Raw genomic sequence first — 23,802 nt, forward strand, 5'->3', positions numbered from 1 at the left:
GGAATATTCCGTTTACATGTTACTTGGCATGCCCCCGTGTTTCGGCGTATTCCACTCTCTTACGTAATGCGACACTCAGCCGCGGGGGGCAGCAGTACGCGTATAGGCGTTGGGTCTGCCGGAAATACAGACGAAGATGTCTTCTTCTTTTTCTTCTGTCGCTAGTTCTATGTTTTCTCCCATCGATATCCTCCATGATATTTAAGTCTTTCATTAGCTGAAGGCGGACTGCAGTCTCCTGACTCTTGCTGCTGTTCGCCATGCCGTTTTCCCCGCTTGCAGGTAACCATAGCAACAAAGACGCCACAGAATTCCTTGCAGGTCGAGCATGCGCAGACGTAACTGAATATTCCGGTTCGGGGCATTTTCCAAGATCCTCCTGAGTTTCTCAGATCCTCCAGCCACATAAGGCAGGACCATGTTGTTGCGTCTGGGCTCCTTTTCCTTCCCTTCAGTGGTGTTATCCTTCTTCCTGGTTCTTGTGGCTGTTTTCACAAAAGTCCAGTTAGGATATCCACAAGCTTGCAGTGCATTCCTCAGGTGTTTGTTCGCCACTCCTAGGTGTTAATGAACATCATCGAGAGTTGTTGGTGTTGACTTTGCTCCCCTGGGGCTGTGTACCCAGTGCCTTTTAGCACTAATTTAAGCTCTTTCATTGTTAATTCCATATCAAGTGTTGTCGTAAAGCTTTCTTTCTTCTTCCTTATATCTCCAAGTCCTCTGAGTACTCTCTCCTTCTGCTGCCTATGCATAGCCCCCAGGTGTTCACCACTATGCACTGCAGCAAATGGCTCACCTAACACATCTGCCTTTTCTTTGTTTGTCACAACTAGCCTCTGACCTCTAACCAGCGCTGGGATTTTAATTGAACTTCTTTTCCCACTACATTGCCCATACATTTTGTAATTTTATTTCTCTTCCAATAGATGAACAATAGTTTCTCCACGTTTTCTTTTTTGCTTCCTTTATTGTCCTACGGGCCACCGCCCATACTGTACCTGCTATTTCCTTAAAGAAGTTTATTATCTTCATATTTCCATCTTTCCTTGAGCTACAGAGCTCCACTACAACACACTCTATCTCTTTGGGGAAGGTGATCTCTCTGTAGGCCAACCCATCTTTGATAAATGTGGCACATCCTTCCCCACCATGGTTATCATCTCTATCATGTCTAACTGAGCTGAATCCAGGGATTCTAAAATCTAAGTGTGGTCTTAACTATGTTTCCTGAATACAAATAACATCTGGTACGAGTTCCAGATCACCAGTATATCTTTTAAGCTTTTGACCATTTGTTAGCAGACTTTTGGCATTCCACTGAAGTATGTGTAGAACCATGTCCTAGTTGTCAATAATGTGTGTATCTGATCTGCTTTAATTTCTTTCAAATCAAGGAATTTTCCTGCTGCCTCTACAATTGTCTTAATTTTATCACTTTTCTTCTTCATGTTTATGACGACATCGATGGCATGGCATTTAAAAGCCAAAAAGTTCTCTTTGGGGGGTGTGCTGAGCGATATAATTCCGTTGCCATTCATGTGCGACTGCATGGAGAAAAAGCACTGAAACTCAACATATCTCTATCGTTTGACATGGGATGAAGACATGCCTCCAGTTTGGAGTTATTTATAACTCACTGAAGTGTGTTGTTTTATTTTCTGGAGGCATTCAAGTATATATGCCTTCATCTTTTCCCCTATGAGCGATGTCATTTTAATGATCTTTTCTTGCTGTTGTTTTGCCCACTGCATGAATTAGCACTCTTTTGTTGTTCATCAGCTTTGGAAACTTGATCCTCCCTATTTCTTGCTCTATTGCTCGTGTTAGTTTGATCTTGTTGAAGTGACCCCCCTCCCGATCAAATTCAATCATTACTTTCATCTCATCTGCTTGCATTTGCTCCACTTGTATTTGCTTGTTTGTAGTCTGTCTTCTTGCAACCACTTTGCAGAGATTCACTTTCTTCTGACCAACTCCTTGCTCTTTCCTGCCTATCTCTAAGTGCTCTTTTCATTCTTGTAGATCTAGACATCATCCACTCCATTTCATTCTCACTATTTCCCCCTGAGGATGAAGACATGACGCTACAGTCAAAGTACAGTTTATGCGATACGCTAAACAAACAACCAAACAATTTTTCCAATCCTACCGCTCTCCTATACTCCGTCCAACCACTCCTTCCTCCTTCCTTCCTCTTTTTCTTCTGTTTCTTTTCTTCTTCTTTTTTTGGCGGATTGTAAAGCAACCTTTAAAGATGCATACCGCCACCTACTGTATCGGAGTAGGTACATTCATGGTAGTATTGAAATACACATACACTTATTAATGTGCTTACTTAAAAAAAAAAAAAAAAAAAAAAAAAAAACTACATAAAAACGGACAGCCTATTTCCTGCCTCTGGTATGTAACTTATCAGCCTCCTTCTATTTCCCCTGAAGTCCTGTCCTGTGCTCAGGATGATTTTACTCTCCATTCCAACAAAGACATCTTCACAACTTTATATCACAAAAAGTGCATCTGTTGCTTCTAGTTTGGAAGATTTTACAAATATTTGCTTTAACAGGACCACACCTGTGTACAATATGAAACATAAACTTTATTTTATTTGCAATTAGAGATTGATAAGGTAACAGAAACAGTTTCCCATTGTTTTCTATTTTAATATACCCACTTATATTTACAAATGGCAGTTGTGATATGCCCAAGATGATTTCTAACAAAATCATAAGTACACTTTCAAGCCAATGTAGAGACCCCATTAATAGTTTAAAAATAGTGGAGTTTTGAGGCATTACCTTTACTGCAGTAAACTTCCACCTAGTTCCATCCCACTCACATGATTAATAGTGAAATTGTCCATGTGGCAGCAATCCCGAGACCTGATTCCCAAAAAACCTCAGCCTCTAATGCCCCTTTTCCACCAAAAAGAACCTGGTGCTAGTTCGGTGATGGTGCTAGAGCCAGTGCTTAACTGGTTCTAACAAAGAACCGATTTGCTTTTCCACCAGCCAAGAGCCAAGCGGAGCCAAGTCAGAGCCACGTCATTACATCATCGTAAAACGTGTTCATGTGGGTGTGTGAGACGCTCGCTCGGAATCACAATAACAAACATGGACGACCCACCGTAGCGATGCAAATACTGCTTGTGTGTTTACAAGCCTACATTGCAGTCCAGAGGTGAAAAACGCAATTACTGCAAGCTACCCATCATATTCGTGGCCGGAACAAACGATGACTATGTTTAGCTGTAGTTTATAGCGTTTCCTGTTCCCGTTTGAGTCTGTAACCCCGCCCACCAATGACGTGGTGGGCTGCATCATCGGTTCTTTCTCTGGCTCCCGTTGAGCCCCTGCTCGAAGTTGGTGCTTGCTTGGAACCAATATGGAACCAGTTTGGCCGGTGCTTGGGTGGTGGAAAACCAAAAAACTGGTGCTAAGTCAGTCACGGGCTCTGAACCAGCCCTGGAACCGCTTTGGTGTCAGTTGAAATGTTGAGGCCCTGCTGGTATTTTTGCAGAATGTTTGAAAAAAAGAAAAAAAAAGAAAAAAAGGAAAAAAAAAAACTTGGGGTATGCATATCCCTGGGGGTACGTGGAGGAACTCCAGGGGGCACGTGAGATTTTTATAAAATTATACAACAGGTAGATCCGATCGAGCAATCTGACTGGTCAATCAGACATTTAGAATGTGCTCAAATGAGCATGACAGCACGGCTAGCCGTGCTCAAATGAAAATACCTAATCACTGAAAATATTATTTCACCTACATCTTATTGCCCGAGTCTGTGTGGTTTCCATGGCAACACGGAACGTTTCACTGAAACCGGCATCAAAAGCCGCTGTCAACTTTGTTACTCTGCATAATGGACCGATTTGTAATCAATTTTGATTTATTTGGCGACCAAAGTTTGGATAAGTGGCTGAACGAGGAAGACAAGACAGAACAGATAAAGCTGAGATACGAGAGTGACGAGTGAAGAGCTGGATCAGCTGCAGAGGTCAAGAAATGAAGCTAGTACGGCCCGGTCAACGTCTTGGACCGTCAAATGTCCACAAGATTACCTGAAAAACACCGGGCAAACAGCTGATTTCTAGTAAGAAATAAAGTAAAGACGAGCTAAACAAGATCTTCCGTGAATTTTATGGAGCTTTAATTTCTATAATAAAGACAATGAAATGCACAGACAGTACCTGCTGAGGCAGATTCAGCACCACGGACAGTACCCGTTGAGGCAGTACTGGCTAAGGACAGTACCCGCTGAAGCAGATTCAGCACCACGGACAGTATCTGCTGAGGCGGATTCAGCACCACGGACAGTGCCTGCAAGATTTTCCACGGGGATGTGCAGGCTATAACTATGTTCTTGTTATTAATGTGTTGATGTTATCAGTTATCAGTTTTTAATTAGCCTATTAATCTTTATTCATTTGTTTATTCTTTATGAGTTGCCTAGGCCATTGATTTAATTAATTTGTCAATTTGTTTGCACCTGTACACTGAAGTGAACATTTAATAAATCAACACATCTGTGAAAAGTGTCGTCTTTATTTACAAGGATACAAGGAAGTTTATTGGTCATTATACAACAGGTTGTATAACGAAATTAAAATGTGGTTCCCTCTTGAGTGATTTATTAAATATGGCATTTCTCACATCATCAGCACATTTAGTGATGTACGATGTCACTGATGATGTGTATTCTTTAAGGTCGATGTGGTTCTCCTGGGTAGCAGCATCTTCACAGGTAAATTGATAATAGCCTGAAAATGTGATTAGCAAAAGCCCCCGAAAGGTGGGGTTGAAATTATATAACTCTGTTCATCCTTAATGTGACTGCTTACTGTTGTTACTTTTGCTGCTTAGCCACATTAATCCGAGCTGATGTTAAATTGGAGTGACACACCTCCAGCTGAAATAAAACATCTGCCAATGAGTGACTGGGGGTGTGTTTGTTTTGGCGCCAACACTGGAAAGCAGTAGTCTATATTTAAGTACAACTGTTAATATAAGTTCGTTGTAGATAAAGATCAGCTGTGCTGGTGATTCGCTGTCACGGCACCGGTCGGCAGAGGTTTAACTATCAGTCCATGAAAATATGATTTTTTTCCAGCGGATATTCTAGTTACAACATGATTGAGCTAGCAAAGCAGTTTTGTGTTGCTATGTGTGGTATTTATTCAGTTTTGATAAGCCCAAGTTGGCTGGCTGACAAGGACTAGTCAACGTCAGATCTCATGTATTTCCGCTGAAACGGAGAGAATACTAGCAAAAAATTTTCATTTTGAGAGCGAAATGCCCACAGTATGAATACATTTTGATTATACATTTTATTTTGTTGGTAATAGTTGTATAATCGCATTATTACACTTGAGGGTGTGCTTGACCATCATTATTGAGGTTCGTCACTGGTTGTAAACATCTGACCCATCATTGCCATCTGTACCAAAAAGCAGAATGGTCTTCTTTGTCCAATAGAAGATATACACATTGGATGACTTTTATTTACAAGGCCCTCCTTGGCGTGGTACCTTCCTACCTAGGAAACTATTTAATTCGGAACCAGGGACACTACACTCTACGAGCATCCGATTACATTAAACTCAAGGCCCCCGAGTATTCACAGAGATGAGTAAAAGAGCATATTGATATGCCGCTCCATTTGCATGGAATTCTTTGCAGACTGCTTTAAAATTGCCTGAACTCACACCACTGGACAGTTTTGTGAAAATCCTCAAGGATAAGGAACTTGATAGCATACGTGACTGCCACTGCTTTTAAGCCATGATATCTGATCTGATTTTACCTGATTTCTACCTGTGTGTATGACTTTGTCTGAATGATTGTAACTGTGTAATTCAGCTGCCTCTTGGCCAGGTCGCTTTTGTAAAAGAGATTCTCTATCTCAACAAGCTAATCTGGTTAAATAAAGGTCTAATAAATAATAAGTTACAATATAATAAATATTGTAACTTCACACCCTCTCATGAAGGCCTACTAATGCTTAAATATATGTTAAAAAATAGCATCCATGCAAGGTTCCTTAAAAATCATTATTTAGCTTAATAAATATTCATTAAAATATAAATGGAAGTTCTCAAACGGAATTTTATATTCAGTATTCAAATTCATCATCCTGAAATGAGTCAAACTATAGCTGTCAAAGCATTAAAATGCAAAATGTTCTCAAATTGCTTAAGTTAAAGACCCATGTTCAAGAAACCTTGCTGAAATGTTCTTTTCACTTAGTTCATTTAATTTAGGTCTTATTCCTTTTTCTTTTAATCTTTCTTTATGCAATGACATATTTATCATTGCTTGTCAGGTTAATGCAGTTTTAAATAGTATGATGGCGTACTTTTTACAAGAAGTCAAACAACAAATTTCCTTAGATTTCAGATTTGTTTCATTGTGCTGGTTAGAAAACAACAGCATATACACGAGATTACCAAAAGTATTCGCTCACCTGCCTTTACTCATACTATGAACTGAAGTGCCATCCCATTCCTAACCCATAGAGTTCAATATGATGTCGGTCCACCTTTTGCAGCTATTACAGCTTCAACTCTTCTGGGAAGACTGTCCACAAGGTTGAGGAGAGTGTTTATAGGAATTTTTGACCATTCTTCCAAAAGCGCATTGGTGAGGTCACACACTGATGTTGGTCGAGAAGGCCTGGCTCTCAGTCTCCGCTCTAATTCATCCCAAAGGTGTTCTATCGGGTTCAGGTCAGGACTCTGTGCAGGCCAGTCAAGTTCATCCACACCAGACTCTGTCATCCATGTCTTTATGGACCTTGCTTTGTGCACTGGTACGCAGTCATGTTGGAAGAGGAAGGGGCCCGCTCCAAACTGTTCCCACAAGGTTGGGAGCATGGAATTGTCCAAAATGTTTTGGTATCCTGAAGCATTCAAAGTTCCTTTCACTGGAACTAAGGGGCCAAGCCCAGCTCCTGAAAAACAACCCCACACCATAATTCCTCCTCCACCAAATTTCACAGTCGGCACAATGCAGTCTGAAATGTACCGTTCTCCTGGCAACCTCCAAACCCAGACTCGTCCATCAGATTGCCAGATGGAAAAGCGTGATTCATCACTCCAGAGAACGCGTCTCCACTGCTCTAGAGGCCAGTGGCGGCGTGCTTTACACCATTGCATCCGACGCTTTGCATTGCACTTGGTGATGTGTGGCTTGGCTGCAGCTGCTCGGCCATGGAAACCCATTCCATGAAGCTCTCTGCGTACTGTACTTGGGCTAATCTGAAGGTCACATGAAGTTTGTAGCTCTGTAGCAATTGACTGTGCAGAAAGTCGGCGACCTCTTTGCACTATGCGCTTCAGCATCCGCTGACCCCTCTCCGTCACTTTACGTGGCCTACCACTTCGTGGCTGAGTTGCTGTTGTTCCCAAACGCTTCCATTTTGATATAATAGAGCTGACAGTTGACTGTGGAATATTTAGGAGCGAGGAAATTTCACGACTGGATTTGTTGCACAGGTGGCATCCTATGACAGTTCCACGCTGGAATTCACTGAGCTCCTGAGAGCGGCCCATTCTTTCACAAATGTCTTGTTTCACAGTCTGCATGCCTGAGTGCTTGATTTTATACACCTGTGGCCAGGCCAAGTGATTAGGACACCTGATTCTGATCATTTGAATGGGTGAGCGAATACTTTTGGTAATATAGTGTAGTTTCTGTTGCTGTTGCATTTGTTTAAAAGCAAACTTATTTTAAAAGAGATACATGTCATTTTGTTCTATTTAGTTAGGATTTTGTATATGGTCTTGGTCTCATCTCAGTCTCGACCTCCAAATGTCTTGGTCTCATCTCAGTCTCGACCTCCAAATGTCTTGGTCTTGTCTTGATCTCGGTACTCTCTAGTCTCAGTAATGTCTTGGTCTCGGTTGGTGCGGTCTTGACTACAACACTAGCAGTCTGGTTCCTCATTTAACCCTTGTGCTGCCTTCGTCTCCGGGTCCCACTGACCCGCTCCCTTTCCGCTCTGGGTCCCACTGACCCGGACATGAAGGCAGCACGAGGGTTCTTAATCTCATTACTTCATCAAATCAAATTAAAAGAAAAAAAATCTCATCTAGATAATGTCCTATTTTTCATTTACATAAAAAGTCTATTACAGTTGAAAGGTTCATGAGAAGACTGTCCACAAGACACAGGAAGAAACACTCTCTGCACTTCAAACTATATATTTGTAAACAGGCAACATGCTTACATCGGCAACATCACCTCATCAATAACCAAACTGATGTTCACCACACAGAAACATGTTACAATGTGAAGTACGATACCACATATTGTGAAAATTGCCATTAATTTCTCCATCTGGCAACATTCAATCTGTCCATCTGTCATATTGCTTTGAAATTTGGAGAAACTGTGACACCTCCTGAACAGTTCCTTGTTATTAATGCAGAAAACAAAGTGTGTACTACAATAAACTTCACTGATGTCTAACAATATAATTCCAATAAAGAATGACAAATGTTGAGTTGCTGGCCAGAACATTAACTTACATGTATCAGATGATCAAAGTGACAAGGGAACATGAATTTGAGCCAAACAGGAGCAACAAGAATTTCTCTCTTCAATGAGCCTGCATTAACACAAGATGTGTGTGAGCAGTGTTCAAATGTGGCTGCATCTCCAACAACACTGACTGAGAAGAGTTTGAGTTTCCTCGTCCTGAGTGATGGACAGTCATCATGTTTTCTAGTTTGTTGTCCTGTTGAACAATTCAGTTCAAGCAGCAGATCTGCAGCTTCAGCTGCTGCTGCTCTCACCAACACACTTGAGACTTTTAACACGGTCATGCCTGCACAAACTTCTCGCACACACACTGCTGCTGCCCAGTTTCTCTCCTGAGTGGGTTCTCATGTGTCTGTTTATGTGACTTATACATGTAAAAGTTTGATAACAGACTGAGCAGCTAAAAGGTTTCTCTCCTGAGTGAACAATCATGTGCGCATTTGTGTGACCTTTATCTGAAACATGTTTACCACAAATTAAGAAGCTATGTTTTCTCTCCTGTGTGGAGTGTCATGTGTTTATTTAAGGCAGATTTCTGTGAAAAATGTTTACCACAAATTGAGCAGCTGAAAGGTTTCTCTCCTGTGTGGACTCTCATGTGTGTATTTAATCCAGTTTTTGTTCTAAAATGTTTACCACAAACTGAGCAGGTAAAAGGTTTCTCTCCTGTGTGGACACTCATGTGTGCATTTAGGCTAGATTTCGCTGTAAAATGTTTACCACAAATTGAACAGCTTAAAGATTTCTCTCCTGTGTGGACTTCCATATGAATGTTTAATTGACCTTTCTGTGCAAACTTCATAGCACAGACTGAGCAGCAATATGGTTTCTCTCCTGTGTGGACTCTCATGTGTTTATTTAAGCCAGATTTCTGTGTCAAATGTTTACCACAAATTGAGCAGCTGAAAGGTTTCTCTCCTGTGTGGACACTTTTGTGTGTATTTAAGCCAAGTTTTGTTCTAAACTGTTTACCACAAACTGAGCAGCTAAAGGGTTTCTCTCCTGTGTGGACACTCATGTGTGTATTTAAGCCGAGTTTCATTCTAAACTGTTTACCACAAACTGAGCAGCTAAAAGGTTTCTCTCCTGTGTGGACACTCATGTGTGTATTTAGGCCAAATTTAGCTGTAAAATGTTTACCACAAATTGAGCAGCTTAATGGTTTCTTTCCTGTGTGGACTATCATATGACTGTTTAGTTGACTTTCCCATGTAAATTTCTTAGCGCAGACTGAGCAGCTGAAAGGTTTCTCTCCTGTGTGGATTCTCATGTGTCTGTTTAAGCAAATCTTTGTGTAAATCTCTTAGCACAGACTGAGCAGCTAAAAGTTTTCTCTCCTCTGTGGACTACCATATGAGCGTTTAACTCACTTTTCCCTATAAATCTCTTAGCACAGACTGAGCAGCTGAAAGGTTTCTCTCCTGTGTGGACTCTCATGTGTCTGTTTAAGCAAAATTTATGAACAAATCTCTTCGGACAGACTGAGCAGCTGAATGGTTTGTCTTTCTTGTGCCTCATCATGTGTCTTTTTAAGAGACACCTTTTTTTAAAGTTTGTACCACAAACAACGCAGCTCCACTGTTTCTCTCCTGTGGTTTTGTTCACAGAGCAGGAAGATGGCTTCTCTCCAGCCTCAGATCTGTCATGGCTGAAAAGGACTTCACTCACTGAGGCTAAACCTGACTGAGGCTCTCCAGTCTCCTCCAAGTCATCTTCACTGTCTTCAGTCTCAGATTCAGAGGAGTGTGAAGAGAGCAGCTGGCCATCACTACTTGCTTGTAAATCCTCTTCATCAGCTTCTGTTTCAGTGGAGCTGCTGGCCGGAGGCTCTGCCTCTCTGTTCTCCTCAGTTTGGCTTTGATGAAGCTGTGAGGACTGAGCTCTCTCTTCATCATCTTCACTCTTCACAGGGGCAGGAGTGAATGGGATATCCTTGGTGATATTGAGCTCCTCCTGTTCCTCTTTAATGTGGGGGGGCTCTGGTTCCTCCTGCTTCACACTGGGGCTGCACTCCTGCTGCTCAGCGGGAACCTCTTCTTTAATCACCAGCAGCTGCTCAGGCAACACTGAAACACACACACACACACACACACACACACACACACACACACACATTAAGGAAAACTATGCTTGGAAGTGTACCTTATCCTGTTACCATTTCTTCATCCTGTAAACAAGATCCATGATGCTCCTTTGCTCGATGATTGCAGCCGCAAAAACAGAGAAGTCATTTTGTCTCCACATAAAATTGGTATGAAAGGGACAATGAAGAGAAGCTTATTACTACAGGCCTGAGATCCATGGAAATCACTGTACAATCATACTGAAAATACTGTGGATGAAGTGTGAAAACTGGCCATTTAGGTTCACTGTTTCATGAATATTTATGACTTTCCTGCATTTGTCCAGCGTTAGCCTCGACTGAATAAACACCAATAAACCCCAGGAAGGTTGCCGGGCCGGATGAAATACCCGGCAAGGTGCTGAGAGCATGTGCCCACCAGCCTGCCAAAGTTATAACTTCATGGAGGAAAGAAAATGTGAACACCTGTTTAGAGGACATCAGATAGGCGCATTTCAAATCATGTTTTACCAGAGACTTTTATGACGCTGTTTATCCACCTACCTATTACCTACAGATAATAATTCATTAAATACACCCATTGACCACTTCATTAGACACTGTACAATGTAATGCACACCAATAACAGCCCTACCATGAATTCTACTTTAATTAATGTATTACTTTGTAAATGCTGGCACTGTCAGAGAGACTTCTTTATGTTTACTGAGATGATAGATTGTGTTGTTGTTGGTGTGGAGAGCAGTATATTGAGGTGTTCAGAGTATTTTGACCCTCTGATGCATGTAAGTAGGGTTGACAAAATATCAGACACCTCAATATGATGCTCTTCACACCAACACCCAGTACCACCTCAATAACAACCATTAGGGCTGGGCAATATATCGATATAATTTTTATATCGATATATTTTTAAACGTGATATGGAATTAGACTATATTGCATATATCGATATAGTTCAAATTTGCGCTGTGATCCTTGCTCTGCAGCGCTGCTGACCTGGAGCTCTCTGCACTGCTCCGCGCACCCCCGCCCCTCCTCTGTCGTGCACAGAGAGGGGAGGGGCAGGGCCGGTGTCTACACCGCAGGAACTACCCCGAAGAAGAGAGTTCCTGAACTTTTACAGGGGCTAAAAAACAGCTCTGCCTCGGGGTAGGGACTCTGAGTGGCCCCGAAAAACTCCTGAGTGGAGCTTGGGGTTTACTTGGTGCTGATTGGATTTACTCACGGCGCGATGTGGTATCAACAGAAAGCCACAAAATAGCCGGATGCTAGCGTTAGCTTTATCTACCGTTAGCCGTCCCTAGCAACACGGCCAACACTACCAAGCTAAGGCTAACATGCTAGCTAACGTCAGCTAACGCTAACAACACGCTTTTTTAACAACACGCTTTGTGATGCCCCAGTCATGGCCGCGCAACCGCCCAGTAAAGTTACGCGACCTTCCTCCTACTCAGCCCTCTCAGTGTAGACACGGCAGTTGAGAGGGCCGAGTGAGAGGACGTTCCTGTTGTAGTTCCTGCCCCCCAGATACTACCAGGAACAGTGCAGAAGCCCCAGCCACAAGCCATCCACAACCCGAAAAAGCTCCAGCCCCATCATGTCATATTTGGCTTTGACTTTGACTAAACATTTGCTCTCACTTTGCGGAAAAAATATCGGGATATATATCGTATATCGATATTCAGCCAAAATATATCAGGATATGACTTTTGGTCCCTATCGCCCAGCCCTAATAACCATAAAGAAGAATTATCAGCTTTCTTACAGTCAACATTTTAAAAGTAACATTTAAAAGTAATTTAATCTGATTAAGCGGCCAGGAGTGTACACCAGAGCTGCCAACTCTCACGCATTGGCCGATAGCATTCTGGGCACTCGCCCAACAAACTCCCCAGTTAGTGTGGTTGAGTCAACACCAGCTTCCACCAGAGCTAGCGTCTGCCGATGTGTCTTTTTCCAACACCTCTGACAGTGGTAAGTAGCAAGCGGTCGTTTGCTCACTGCTTAGTCAAATGTGTTTTGCTATATTACTACAATAGCCTACTTTTTCAGCAGTCTTAAGAATTACAACAGAGTACACGTTTAAGCATTATTACATGAGAGGGTGTGCTTGACCGTTATTATTGTCACGACAGTGATTCCGTTAACACTGAAGTGAAGTGACAATAATGACGGTCAAGCACACCCTTGAGTATAATAATGCGATTATACAACTACTACCAACAAAATAAAATGTATAATCAAAATGTATTCATACTGTGGGCATTTTGCTCTCAAAATATCAAAGTTTTTTGCTCTCTCCCCATTTCAGTGGAAATCTCACAGATCTGACATTAACTAGTCCTTGTCAGCCAGCCCACTTGGGCTTAGCATGTTTTCTAGACATCGTCATTCCCCAAAATTGAATAAATACCACACATAGCAACACAAAACTGCTTTGCCAGCTCTAGCTCATGTTGTAACTAGAATATCTGCTGGAAAAAATATTTTTTTCATGGACTGATAGTTATACTTCTGCTGACTTTTCAGTCATTTTTAATCTAACAGGTGCCGTGACAACGACTCACCAACACAGCTGATCTTTATCTACAACCAACTTATATTAACAGTGATATTTAAATATAGGCTACTGCTTTCCAGTGTCGGCGCCAGAACAAAGATCTATCTTTTAATAAACTCACCAGCAGATGTTTTATGCCAGCTGGGGGTGAGTCACTCCAATTTAACGTCAGCTCCGATTAATGTGGCTTAGCAGCAAAAGTAACAAAAGTAAGCAGTAACATTAAAGCTGAAGAGAGTTATATGATTTCAACCCCACCTTTCAGGGGCTTTTGCTAATCACCTTTTCAGGCTATTATCAATTTACCTCTGAAATAAAGACGACAGTTTTCATAGATGTTTTGATTTATTAAATGTTCATTTCAATATACAGATGCAAACAAATTAACAAATTAATTAAATCAATGGCCTAGGCAACTCATAAAGAATAAACAAATGAATAACGATTAATTGGCTGATTGATAACATTAACACATCAATAACAAGAACAAGCTGCACATCTCTGTGGAAAATCTTACAGGTAGCCTACTGTCCGTGGTGCTGAATCTGCTGAGGCAGGTACTGTCCGTGGTGCTGACTCCGCTGAGGCACTTTATTATAGAAATTAAAATTCACGGAGGATCTTGTTTAGCTCTTCTTTACTTACAGTTGAGAAATCAGCTGTTTGTCCGGTGTTTGTCAGGTAGTCTTGTAGACATTTGACGGCCCAAAACGTTGACCGGGCCGTACCGGCTTCATTTCCTGACCTCTCCTGCTGATCCAGCTCTTCACTCGTCACTCTCGCGTATCTCGGCTTTTTCTCGTCTTGTCTTCCTTGTTCAGCCATTTATCCAAACTTAAGTCGCCAAATAAATCAAAGTTGACAACAAAACGGTCCATTATGCAGGCGAACAAAGTTGACAGCGGCGTTTGATGCAGGTGAAACATTTCGTGTTGCCATGGAAACCACATAGACCCGGGCAATAAGATACAGGCAGAGTAATATTTTCAGTGATGAGGTTTTTTTCATTTGAGCAGGGCTAGCCGTGCTCAATTGCTCATTTGAGCACATTCTAAAAGTCTGATTGACCAATCAGATTGCTCGGTCGGATCTACGTGTTGTATAATATTCCTTTAAAAAAATTAGAATAGCATATGTCATGAATCACAGAAAAATAAATGTACGGCTTACCATACTGCTATGTATTCTAATGTTCATACAGTTTTAAACTATTTGCTAATTCAAAACTGAACACACCCTTTTTAATTCACCGTAATTACTCAATCTTTACAAGACAAAATGCAGCTATGAACATTGAGGAGGAAAATGAGCCTGCCCCAACAACTTCTTGCCATAGCAGAAAGAGAAAGGCAAAGGATGCTGGAAGATTTCAAGAATTCAAAAGCTTCATGGAGGAGTTAAATTGTGCAGAAGACACAAGGCAAGAGAGGGAGGATGCCACACTTATGAAGTGGATGAATATGCAGCAGGAGATTGAAGAGAGGCATTTCAGGATGCTGCAGGAGCAGCAAGCAGCCACAACCACAATGTTAATGAATTTTATGCAGACACTGTTTCAGGGAACATCTCAGCAAAGCCATGCACCACAACATGCAACATCCTGGGGTCCATCCATGCATCCACATTATCCTCTGCCTTCCCCAGCTCCAGGAGATTGGGTTGCACAGATGCCTCCACTCCCACCACCTCCTCAGCCTCAGCCAAATCTTTATGATCTGACACCATGTGGTGGTGAACCAAGCAACAAAGATTTTTTTCAGTTGTAATTTCTTTCACTGAACAGGAGCCAGCACAATCTTCATGTTGAATGTCAATTTAGTTTTGTATTTTACTGTTTGCATTACAGTGTTGCATTTTTTAGTTTACCTCCAATAAGTTCTATTTTTATAAGAGTATTTCCGTTTAGAGTCGCAGGACTGTATGCCGTTTTCTCCTCCTCTCCTGTCGACGACAATAAAGTTTTCACATGATGAGAAGGCTCATCTTGTGAATACCAATTATTCAGATGTATTGTTCATGGAGTTGATGCTGCTGGTAGCAATATACCAGCAAAAGTATAAGACCTGGAAAAAGATGGTTTGCTCGATTCATTTTCTGTAACCAGGAAGTAACACTGATGTCAGATGCCGGCCGGCCTAACAATACAGCGTAACCAAAACAAAATGAGCCGCAGAAGTACATAGGGAGTTGATGCGTGGTTTGTCTTGTGAAGTCTGCTACTCCAGGGTTTCCGCTACATGTAATTGATCGTGGCGCACCGCCACGGCTAAATAAAAGCCGCCACGGCTTGGGAATGATGATTTTTTTTTTTTTTTTTTTCCCGGGTGTTAACACAATTTAAAGTATATTGTATGAATGACCTGTGAAAACGACCCTACATACACACATAGCATATATTTGCGCACATATACTTACTATGATCAGAGTTTTAAATGATAAATTAAATATCACGACATGTTACACTACGCCGCAATTAATTTTATTTTGAAAACGCACCGGAGTTATCACCCACCTGCTTTGTCCTACTGCTGCGCGCTCAAGAGTGGAGGCGGTAAAAAGCAGAGGGAGAGCAAAGGGCGAGAGCAAAGTACCTAAGCAAGATTAAGTTTAATCCATTTTTTGTTCAAGCCTGTGAAAACGACCCTAATGTTATTAATGTTAACATTGCATTGCGACCGACTGTAGGGCTGGGCGATATGGACCAAAAGTCATATCCCGATATATTTTGGCTGAATATCGATTTAAGATATATATCCCGAATTTTTTTCCTTAAAGTGAGAGCAAATGTTCAGTCATAGTCAAAGCCAAATATGACATGACAGGGCTGGAGCTTTTTCGGATTGTGGATGGCTTGCGGCTGGGGCTTCTGCAGTGTTCCTGGTAGTATTTGGGGGGCAGGAGCTGCTACAGGAACGTCCTCTGGCTTGGCCCTCTCTACTGCCGTGTCTCCACTGAGAGGGCAGGGTAGGAGGAAGGTTCCTGTAAAGTTACCGGGCGACTGCACGACCATGACCGGGGCATCAAAATGCGTGTTGTTAAAAAAGCCTGTTGTTAGCGTTAGCTAACGTCCGCTAAAGCTAACGTTAGCGTCCCTAAAAATGCCAGCTAAAAAGCCTGTTGTTAGCGTTAGCTAACGTCCGCTAAAGCTAACGTTAGCGCCCCCAAAAATGCCGGCTAAAAAGTGTGTTGTTACTGTTAGCTAATGTTAGCTAGCACGTTAGCGTTAGCTTGGTAGTGTTGGCCGTGTTGCTAGGGACGCCTAGCGCCCGGCTGTTTGCTTTCTGTAGACACCACATCGCGCCGTGAGTAAATCCAGTCAGCACCAAGTAAACCCCAAGCCCCACCCAGGTTTGGTTTTTCTCAATTTACCAAGTTCCACTCACTTTAAATTGTATTTATGTGTAGGTGAAGACAGACCTCAGGAACAGGCTGCAGGGGGACCATCTGGCAGCATGCATGCTGCTCAGCATCAATGGGCCACCTCTGGCTGAGTTGAACTACAATAGAGCCTTAGAGCTCTTTTTCCCAAAAAAAAAAGAAAGATGAAGTGCTCTCAGCCAGGCTGCACACTGTGCCAATAATACAGTCTTGCAATATGTAGCAATGTAAATAAAGTGTTTATTGGTCCGAACCAAACTCTGTGTTTCTGTTACATTCTAACACATTTGGTCCGGTTGCCCCCCCCCCATTATGGTTGTTGGGGGGGGGTCGTCCACCTCAGCACCACAGTTTCAAAAAATCCTGGGGGAAACCCTGTACTCCATTTGCCGTGTGAAACCAAAACCAACAGGACCAAATGTGTTACAATGTAACAGAAACACAGAGCTTGGTTCGGACCTTGGTTCGGACTTTCAGATGTGAAAACATCCTTAGATGGATAGTACAATTTCCAATAATCAAGATCTGGGGCCTCATTTATAAAACTGTGTGTAGGAAAGATCACGCCAGGTGGCATATGGAGGAAACACAGGAAATGCGTGCGCACAAAAACTTTCAGATTTATAACAGAGTGCGCACACATGTCCTACGCCTGCTTCCATTTATAAATCACAATCAATCCTAAAGTTGTCGCACATGAGGAAGTGCTTTAGCCCGCCCACATGGTGCCTATATAAGGTCAGAGGAACACCCTCTATGAATATGCAAATATACCACGGACACGAAGGAGCAAGAGTCACTCATCATTGTGAGCCAATAGATCCTGCCGGTCTCTGAAGAGCCGCTCCCTCCGGAGTCTCCCATGCACCAAGTCCTCCAGCAGTGCCAGATAAGCCATTATGCGTTTTTATGCATTGTGAGTGAGGGCCCTTTGATACCCACCCATCACTTGATTTTCTAAACAGCAACAGGTGTTGTAGCCTAATTGCTAAGCAGTTTTGCGCTTCATGTCATTTTAATTACAATTCTTATTCATTTTAAACATTATGGCACATTTTGTGAACCCGGTTAGGCTACTGTCTGCCTTATTGTTTAGGCTATATGAATGGATTTCATACAAACATTTTAGTTTCACAATAATGTACACCCGCGTGCGCGCACTCAGGATTATTTTATCAGTTATGCCTCGTTCTTCATTTTCTCCAATATATCCTTCATATATAATATGTGATGGGTAATATTTGATTTCACACAAATGTATCAATTTCACATATTATCTGTTGGCGTTGCAGTTTCCCGTTTCTCCAGATTTTGTGCGTACGTCAGGGTCAGAGCCGCCGTGGAGGTGCACACGTTTTGTTTTTTATAAATCCCAAACGCTGCTTACAAAGTGGTGTACGCCCTCTTTTGTGCGTATGCAGCGTTTATAAATGAGCCCCCTGGTCCGAATGGGTAACTAAACCTGAAATAAATTCTCCAAATTCCGTCAGTTTCCTATCACTAGTGTGCATTGCTCCACTCTGTCAACAGGAGAGGGAGAGGCCCGCGGGACTACTAATACCTCTTTTCCACCAGGGCTGGTTCGGAGCCGGTGCCTGACTTAGCACCAGTTTTCCACCACCCAAGCAGGGACCAAACTGGTTCCAAACTGGTGCTAGGCAAGCACCGACTCCGAGCAGGGGCTAAACAGGAGCCAGAGAAAGAACCAATGACGCGGCCCACCACGTCATTGGTGGGCGGACTTACAGACTCAAACGGGAGCAGGAAACACTATAAACGTAAAGCTAAACATACTCACCGTTCGTTCCGACCACGAATACGATGGGTAGCCGGCAATAATTGCGTTTTTCACCTCTGGACCGCAATGTAGGCTTGTAAACACATGAGCAGTATTTGCATCGCTACGGTGGGTCGTCCATGTTTGTTGTTGTGATTCCAAGCGAGCGTCTCGCACACCCACGTGATCACGTTTTACGATGACGTAATGACATGGCAGATGGAAAAGCAAACCGGTTCTTTGTTGGCACCAGTTAAGCACTAGCTCTAGCACCAGCTCTGAACTAGCACCAGGTGTTTTTTGGTGGAAACGGGGCACAACAGGGCTGGAGAAGGGCAAGAACCAGTTCGGTCAGAAGGGGCGACTGCAAACCAGGCCACACAACAGGTGGCTTTCTCTTGCGAGCCTTCCCACAAGACTATCTGGAGTGCCTGTGATGCCTTACGTATTCCTAGCTGAAAATAGCTGTTCTAAGTCATGGACACGTCCCTCTAGTAGAGACAGCAGGTCTGCAAAAGCTGAGCAGTCACTGCACACCACCGTTATTACAGGCTGGATTTACTGCAGAGACACAGAGCTAACTGATAGCTAGGCTGAAGCTAGAGTGAGTAGATAAACCAAAAAAAAAAAAAAAAACAGCTAAATGCTCCGCTGGACCATCGATTATGGGAGAAGTAGCAAAATTAACAAATTTGTCAAAAAGATACAGATGAGAGGTAGTCACTGTCATAGATATAGAAACGTAGATGCCGCATTCGCTGTCTGGCGATACGTCGGCGGGGCCGCCATATTGGTAGGGGCAACAGAGTGAGAATGTGGGAGTCAGACAGCAGACCGCAGCGAAAATGCCAGCCTCGTGCTGTTATTGGATGCTCTCAAAGGAGAACAGTACAAAATCGACAACGTGGGATAACCTTTCACAGGTATAAGTGGCAATTTCATTGTATTGAGCTGTTTAGAGTTAGTGATCGTTAAATGTTGCTTCAAACTGTCATGAAAATGAGCTGACACTGTGGTGGTGATCTAATGTTAGTAACCTCACATCACCAGCCTCTTACTCCAGGTTAGCTAGCTTACTGAGTATCTGACTAGAGTAAAGTTAAACGTGATATTTTGACATCTTTTTGTATAATTTATTTAATAAAAATGTTCAGCTGAGTGTGTTTACGTTAGCTACGTCTAAAAAGCTATGCTTATGCTGCTAACTTTGGCTTAATGCACTAGCTGCATCATTCAGCTACCGTTAATGTTACGGCTTGCTGATGGCTTTGTTTTTTGTCAAAGGTTCCCGAAAGATCCTGAAGCTCGGAAAGCTTGGGCCATAGCTGTCAGGAGGAAGGATTTTAAGCCCACTGAGACCACAGCTCTCTCTAGCTGTCATTTTAAAGCAGAGGACTTGGACAGAACTGGGCAAACTGTGCGTCGCAAGGACTGTGTCATCCCTTCAGTTTTCTTCTGTTGGCAAGGACTTTATTCCCAGATTTTCATAATATTCCCTGACATTTCATTGTGTTGCTATTGTGTTATTTTAATATGCTGTTTATTATGTGGCATTGTGTTGTATTATGTGGTATTATTTTAATCATTTCTCAACTTAATATTTTACATTTTATATCGATTGCATGTGGATGCATCTATGTACCCAGGTCTCCTGAAAATAAGATCTTGATCTCAGTGGGACTTACCTGATTAAATAAAGGTTGAATGCATGTGTGTTTTGTGATTAGTTTTGTATTCCATGTCTGAATTAATGAAGATGAAAATGATGTTGTGTAGGCCTAGTCAAGAGTGCTGAAAAATAAATGATTCCTACAGGTGACAATGTGGACAAGCTTGGACACGGTGTGGAAAGGGAACAACACACTTAAATCTTTCGCATGTTGTGAAGATGGAAAAAATAGGATTTATCATGTGTCTTGGGTGTGTACGAATGAACTGAATGGGTGTTCTCTTAACTGGAGTCTGGGGGAAAAATAGTTTTGTTCTATTTTTTACTGAATTGATTTTATTATTATTAATAGAATAACAAGCAACCAGGCGGCTTTACAGGCTAACAATACAATGGATCTAGAAATCTATATATTTGGAGACACTCAAGTTGAAATTCTTAATATTCTTTTACATTTGATGTTCCGCCCTCCTTATTAACATACGACACAGAAATAAATAAATGTGGAAATGTAGAAATACAGAAATAAATGTAGGAATAAATAAATAAATGTAGAAATAAAAGAAGGAATAAATAAATGAATAAATGTAGAAATAAATAAAAGTATAAATAAATAAATGTAAAAATAAATAAATAAATACATGAATAAAAACAGAAATAAATAAATAAATAAATGTAGAAATATTTATTAATTTAATTATTTATGCATTTATATATTTATATGCGTACTTATTTATTTATTCATTTATTTATTGTTTTGTCATTTTTCGTCCCTCATAATTCAGAAGGTTTTTCGATATTTACAGCTGATTAGACCCACCATCAGTATTTGAATTTAATTCCAATAAGTAACCAGTATCATGTTCAAGTTCTCGCGTTTATAACAAGCCAAATTTCATGAAAATCGGTTCAGGATTAAGCAAATGATAGCCGATTTACTCAGAATCTGGGGTTAGCTACTACGTTTAGAACGTTAGCTTCTGCCCTGCGCAATATGGCGGACCGACAGACGCATAGTGGAGATGTACGAGTACATGTACATTGTACATGTACGTGAACGTGAACGCGGCATCTACGTTTCTATATCTATGGTTACTGTGACAAAATAAGACTAAAACAGGAAAAATAGAGACAGAGAGAAACGAGTAGTAGCGACCACAGCGACCCTACGAAGAAGGAAATGCGTCACAGCCGGATCCGGATGTTCGGACATACAGCCACACACATTTGAGAATTAGAATTTTCTCAAGAATGAACCAGGGGTGTAAAAACTGGTGCCATGGAGGGCTGAGAGGCTGCAGGTTTTCATTCCAACCTAAAACTCCACTAGGTGAATTCACAGATTGGTTCCTCCTCTCTGCTTGAAGGTGAGGTAATCAGTGAAATCACCTGGTGAAGTTTTCGGATGGAATGAAAACCTGCAGCCTCCCGGCCCTTCATGGCTCCAGTTTGACACCCCTGGACTAAACCCTAAAAAGCAACAGGCAGAAAGCAGGAGCGGCTGGAGGGTTTGGGGCTTGAAGCAGCTCTGCTGGCGTCCTGTGCTCAACACGGACATCAGCAGTGAGACAACATTTGAAGTGGACAAACCTGCTCTTTCTAGTTGAACTTGAGGCTGTAAAAGAGCTTCTAGCAGCTTTTTCTGCCGCTCGTTCTCCTCTCTTGACTGCCGCAGCTGCTCCTCGTGCGCCGCTAACGTCCTTTCAAACAGTTCCAGTATGTCTCGAGCCGCCGCAGCCTGATGCCGCTGGATCAGACACATGAGCTCCTGCACGTCACACATTCTCAAACATTTACAAGAACACTTTTTGGTCCTTCTGCTGTTTTCGACAGCAACGGACTCAAAGTCTCTGGCGTTGTTTTCTCTTACTCCTCCGTTAGCTTCCTCTTCCTCTTCCTCTTCTTCTTCTTCTTTGTGTTTTATGGCGGGTGGCAACCAATGTTAAGGTGCATTACTGCCCCCTACTGTGTTGGAGTGTGAACCAGAGTAATCTATTCCCACTTAGAAGGGTGGGTGGGGTGGGGTGGGGTGGGGGGAATTATATTCTCTTATTTAATCCTGTATCTTTCATAAATTGAATGAGTTTCCCTAATCCAACAGTTAAAGCACTTTTCAATGTTATCTCTTGTATTCCAATCTGCCTAAGCTTGTTCTTTAGACTGACTCTCTCTCTAGAATACTTGCTGCAATGAAGAATGATGTGTTCTACTGACTGAGCATACATCACAAAGGCCTGTTGGATGTTTTTTTTAATCAAGTGAAGTGTTTTATTCAACCCTGTGTGACCTACCCTCAACCATGTCACCATGTTTTCTTCTTTAGTGCTCTTTTTAACTTTTTTTTTTTTTTTTTTTTTTAATTTATTTATTTCACAAGATCATGTACAAACAACATGGCTTACATTTTTTTTTTTTTTTTTTAACATTCCAAAAAACAGGTGCATAAGAATGCAAAAGAGGGACTCAATTGAGAAGATAAAACATACATATACATACATAATAAAATAAAATAAAATAAAACATTAGCTAGGGTTTTCTTTGTAGATCATATTTTTCCAATAAACTGAAAAGTCTCAGTGCATTTTTACCTTTCATTATGTTAAGGGCTTTAGTGTAAGAAAGAAACTCATTATGAAATGTATTAAACCTCGGTTTTACTTTCACATATTTACATTTGTGTATGTAAAATTTTCCAAGGAGTAGTATATTATTTACCAGAAAGTCCGATTCCTTATTGTCCATAATAAGTCCATAGATAATGTCCTTTTGAGAAAAGGGTTCCAGTCGAATCTTTGTGTGCAACCAGTCATGTATATCAGTCCAGAGTGCATTTGAAAACATACAATAGAAAAATAAATGATCAGATGTTTCAGTATCATCACAAAATACACATTTATTTGTGTCAAATCCAAATCTCTGTTGTAATAATACTCCAGATGGGTACACACCATTTAAAGTTTTAAAATGTAATTCTTTGGCTTTTGGATTTATGGGGAATTTTAAGAATTTGGAGCGTAAAGAATATATAGCATCTTTGGGAAAGATTTGCTTAATGGAGTTTCTAAAGGACAGTAAAGGGTATGTGATATTATCAAACATCTTTCTAATTGTTTTATTTGGAAATTTAATACTCTCAAAGTCACAGCCTCCAACTAGGAGACATGGAAAGTTAGGAGAGATGTGAGTTGAGTTTGAAACAATCCCTTGAATTAAGCCTAAAGTAGGGACAGGGATGGCTTTTATTATGGATTCAAAGGAGTTACGATTGATTACTAGATCATATTTAAGGCAAAAATTTTCATAAGTCATCACACACCCATCATCGTCAACCAAATGAATTAGAGACCAAATACCTTTGTTCATCCAGTCCTTGTTATATAAGGACTTGTTTTTAACTATAATGTATCTATTGTTCCATATCGGTGTGTTGTGCGGGGTAAAATTGTGATTGTACAAAAGTTTCCAATATAAGAGGACTTGCTGGTGAAATAGGGATAATTTCACAGGAAGTTTCTGAATACTGAAATCACATTTTAATAGAAACTGTATGCCACCCAGTTTACTGAAGACTTCTCTGGGGATATGATGCCAAAAGCTGTTATTGTTAAGGAAGGTTTTTAACCAGTTCATTTTCAGTGTACCATTTATAAACTCAAAATCAATAGCCTGTAGACCTCCATCTTTGTATTCTTTGGTCATCTCTGTTCTCTTAATATAGTGTGTCTTTTTCTTCCATATATAATCAAAATTAATTTGGTTAATCTTCTTAATGGCTCTGTTAGGAATGGCTAA

The 23,802-nt window shown here is 41.4% G+C and overlaps 1 protein-coding gene across 1 annotated transcript; it reads right to left on the reverse strand.

Moving 5' to 3' along the window:
• Nucleotides 1-9,818: 9,818 nt before the first annotated feature.
• On the reverse strand, nucleotides 9,819-21,902 carry LOC115363949 (oocyte zinc finger protein XlCOF8.4-like). Its single transcript, XM_030058319.1, has 2 exons — nucleotides 21,601-21,902; nucleotides 9,819-10,606 (listed from the first exon to the last, which is right to left on the reverse strand). Exons 1-2 carry the CDS (start codon nucleotides 21,791-21,793, stop codon nucleotides 9,819-9,821), a joined length of 981 nt encoding a protein of 326 aa, XP_029914179.1. The 5' UTR covers nucleotides 21,794-21,902.
• Nucleotides 21,903-23,802: the final 1,900 nt, after the last annotated feature.

The sequence above is a fragment of the Myripristis murdjan genome, chromosome 8, assembly GCF_902150065.1.
Source record: "Myripristis murdjan chromosome 8, fMyrMur1.1, whole genome shotgun sequence".
Classification (NCBI taxonomy): Eukaryota; Metazoa; Chordata; class Actinopteri; order Holocentriformes; family Holocentridae; genus Myripristis; species Myripristis murdjan.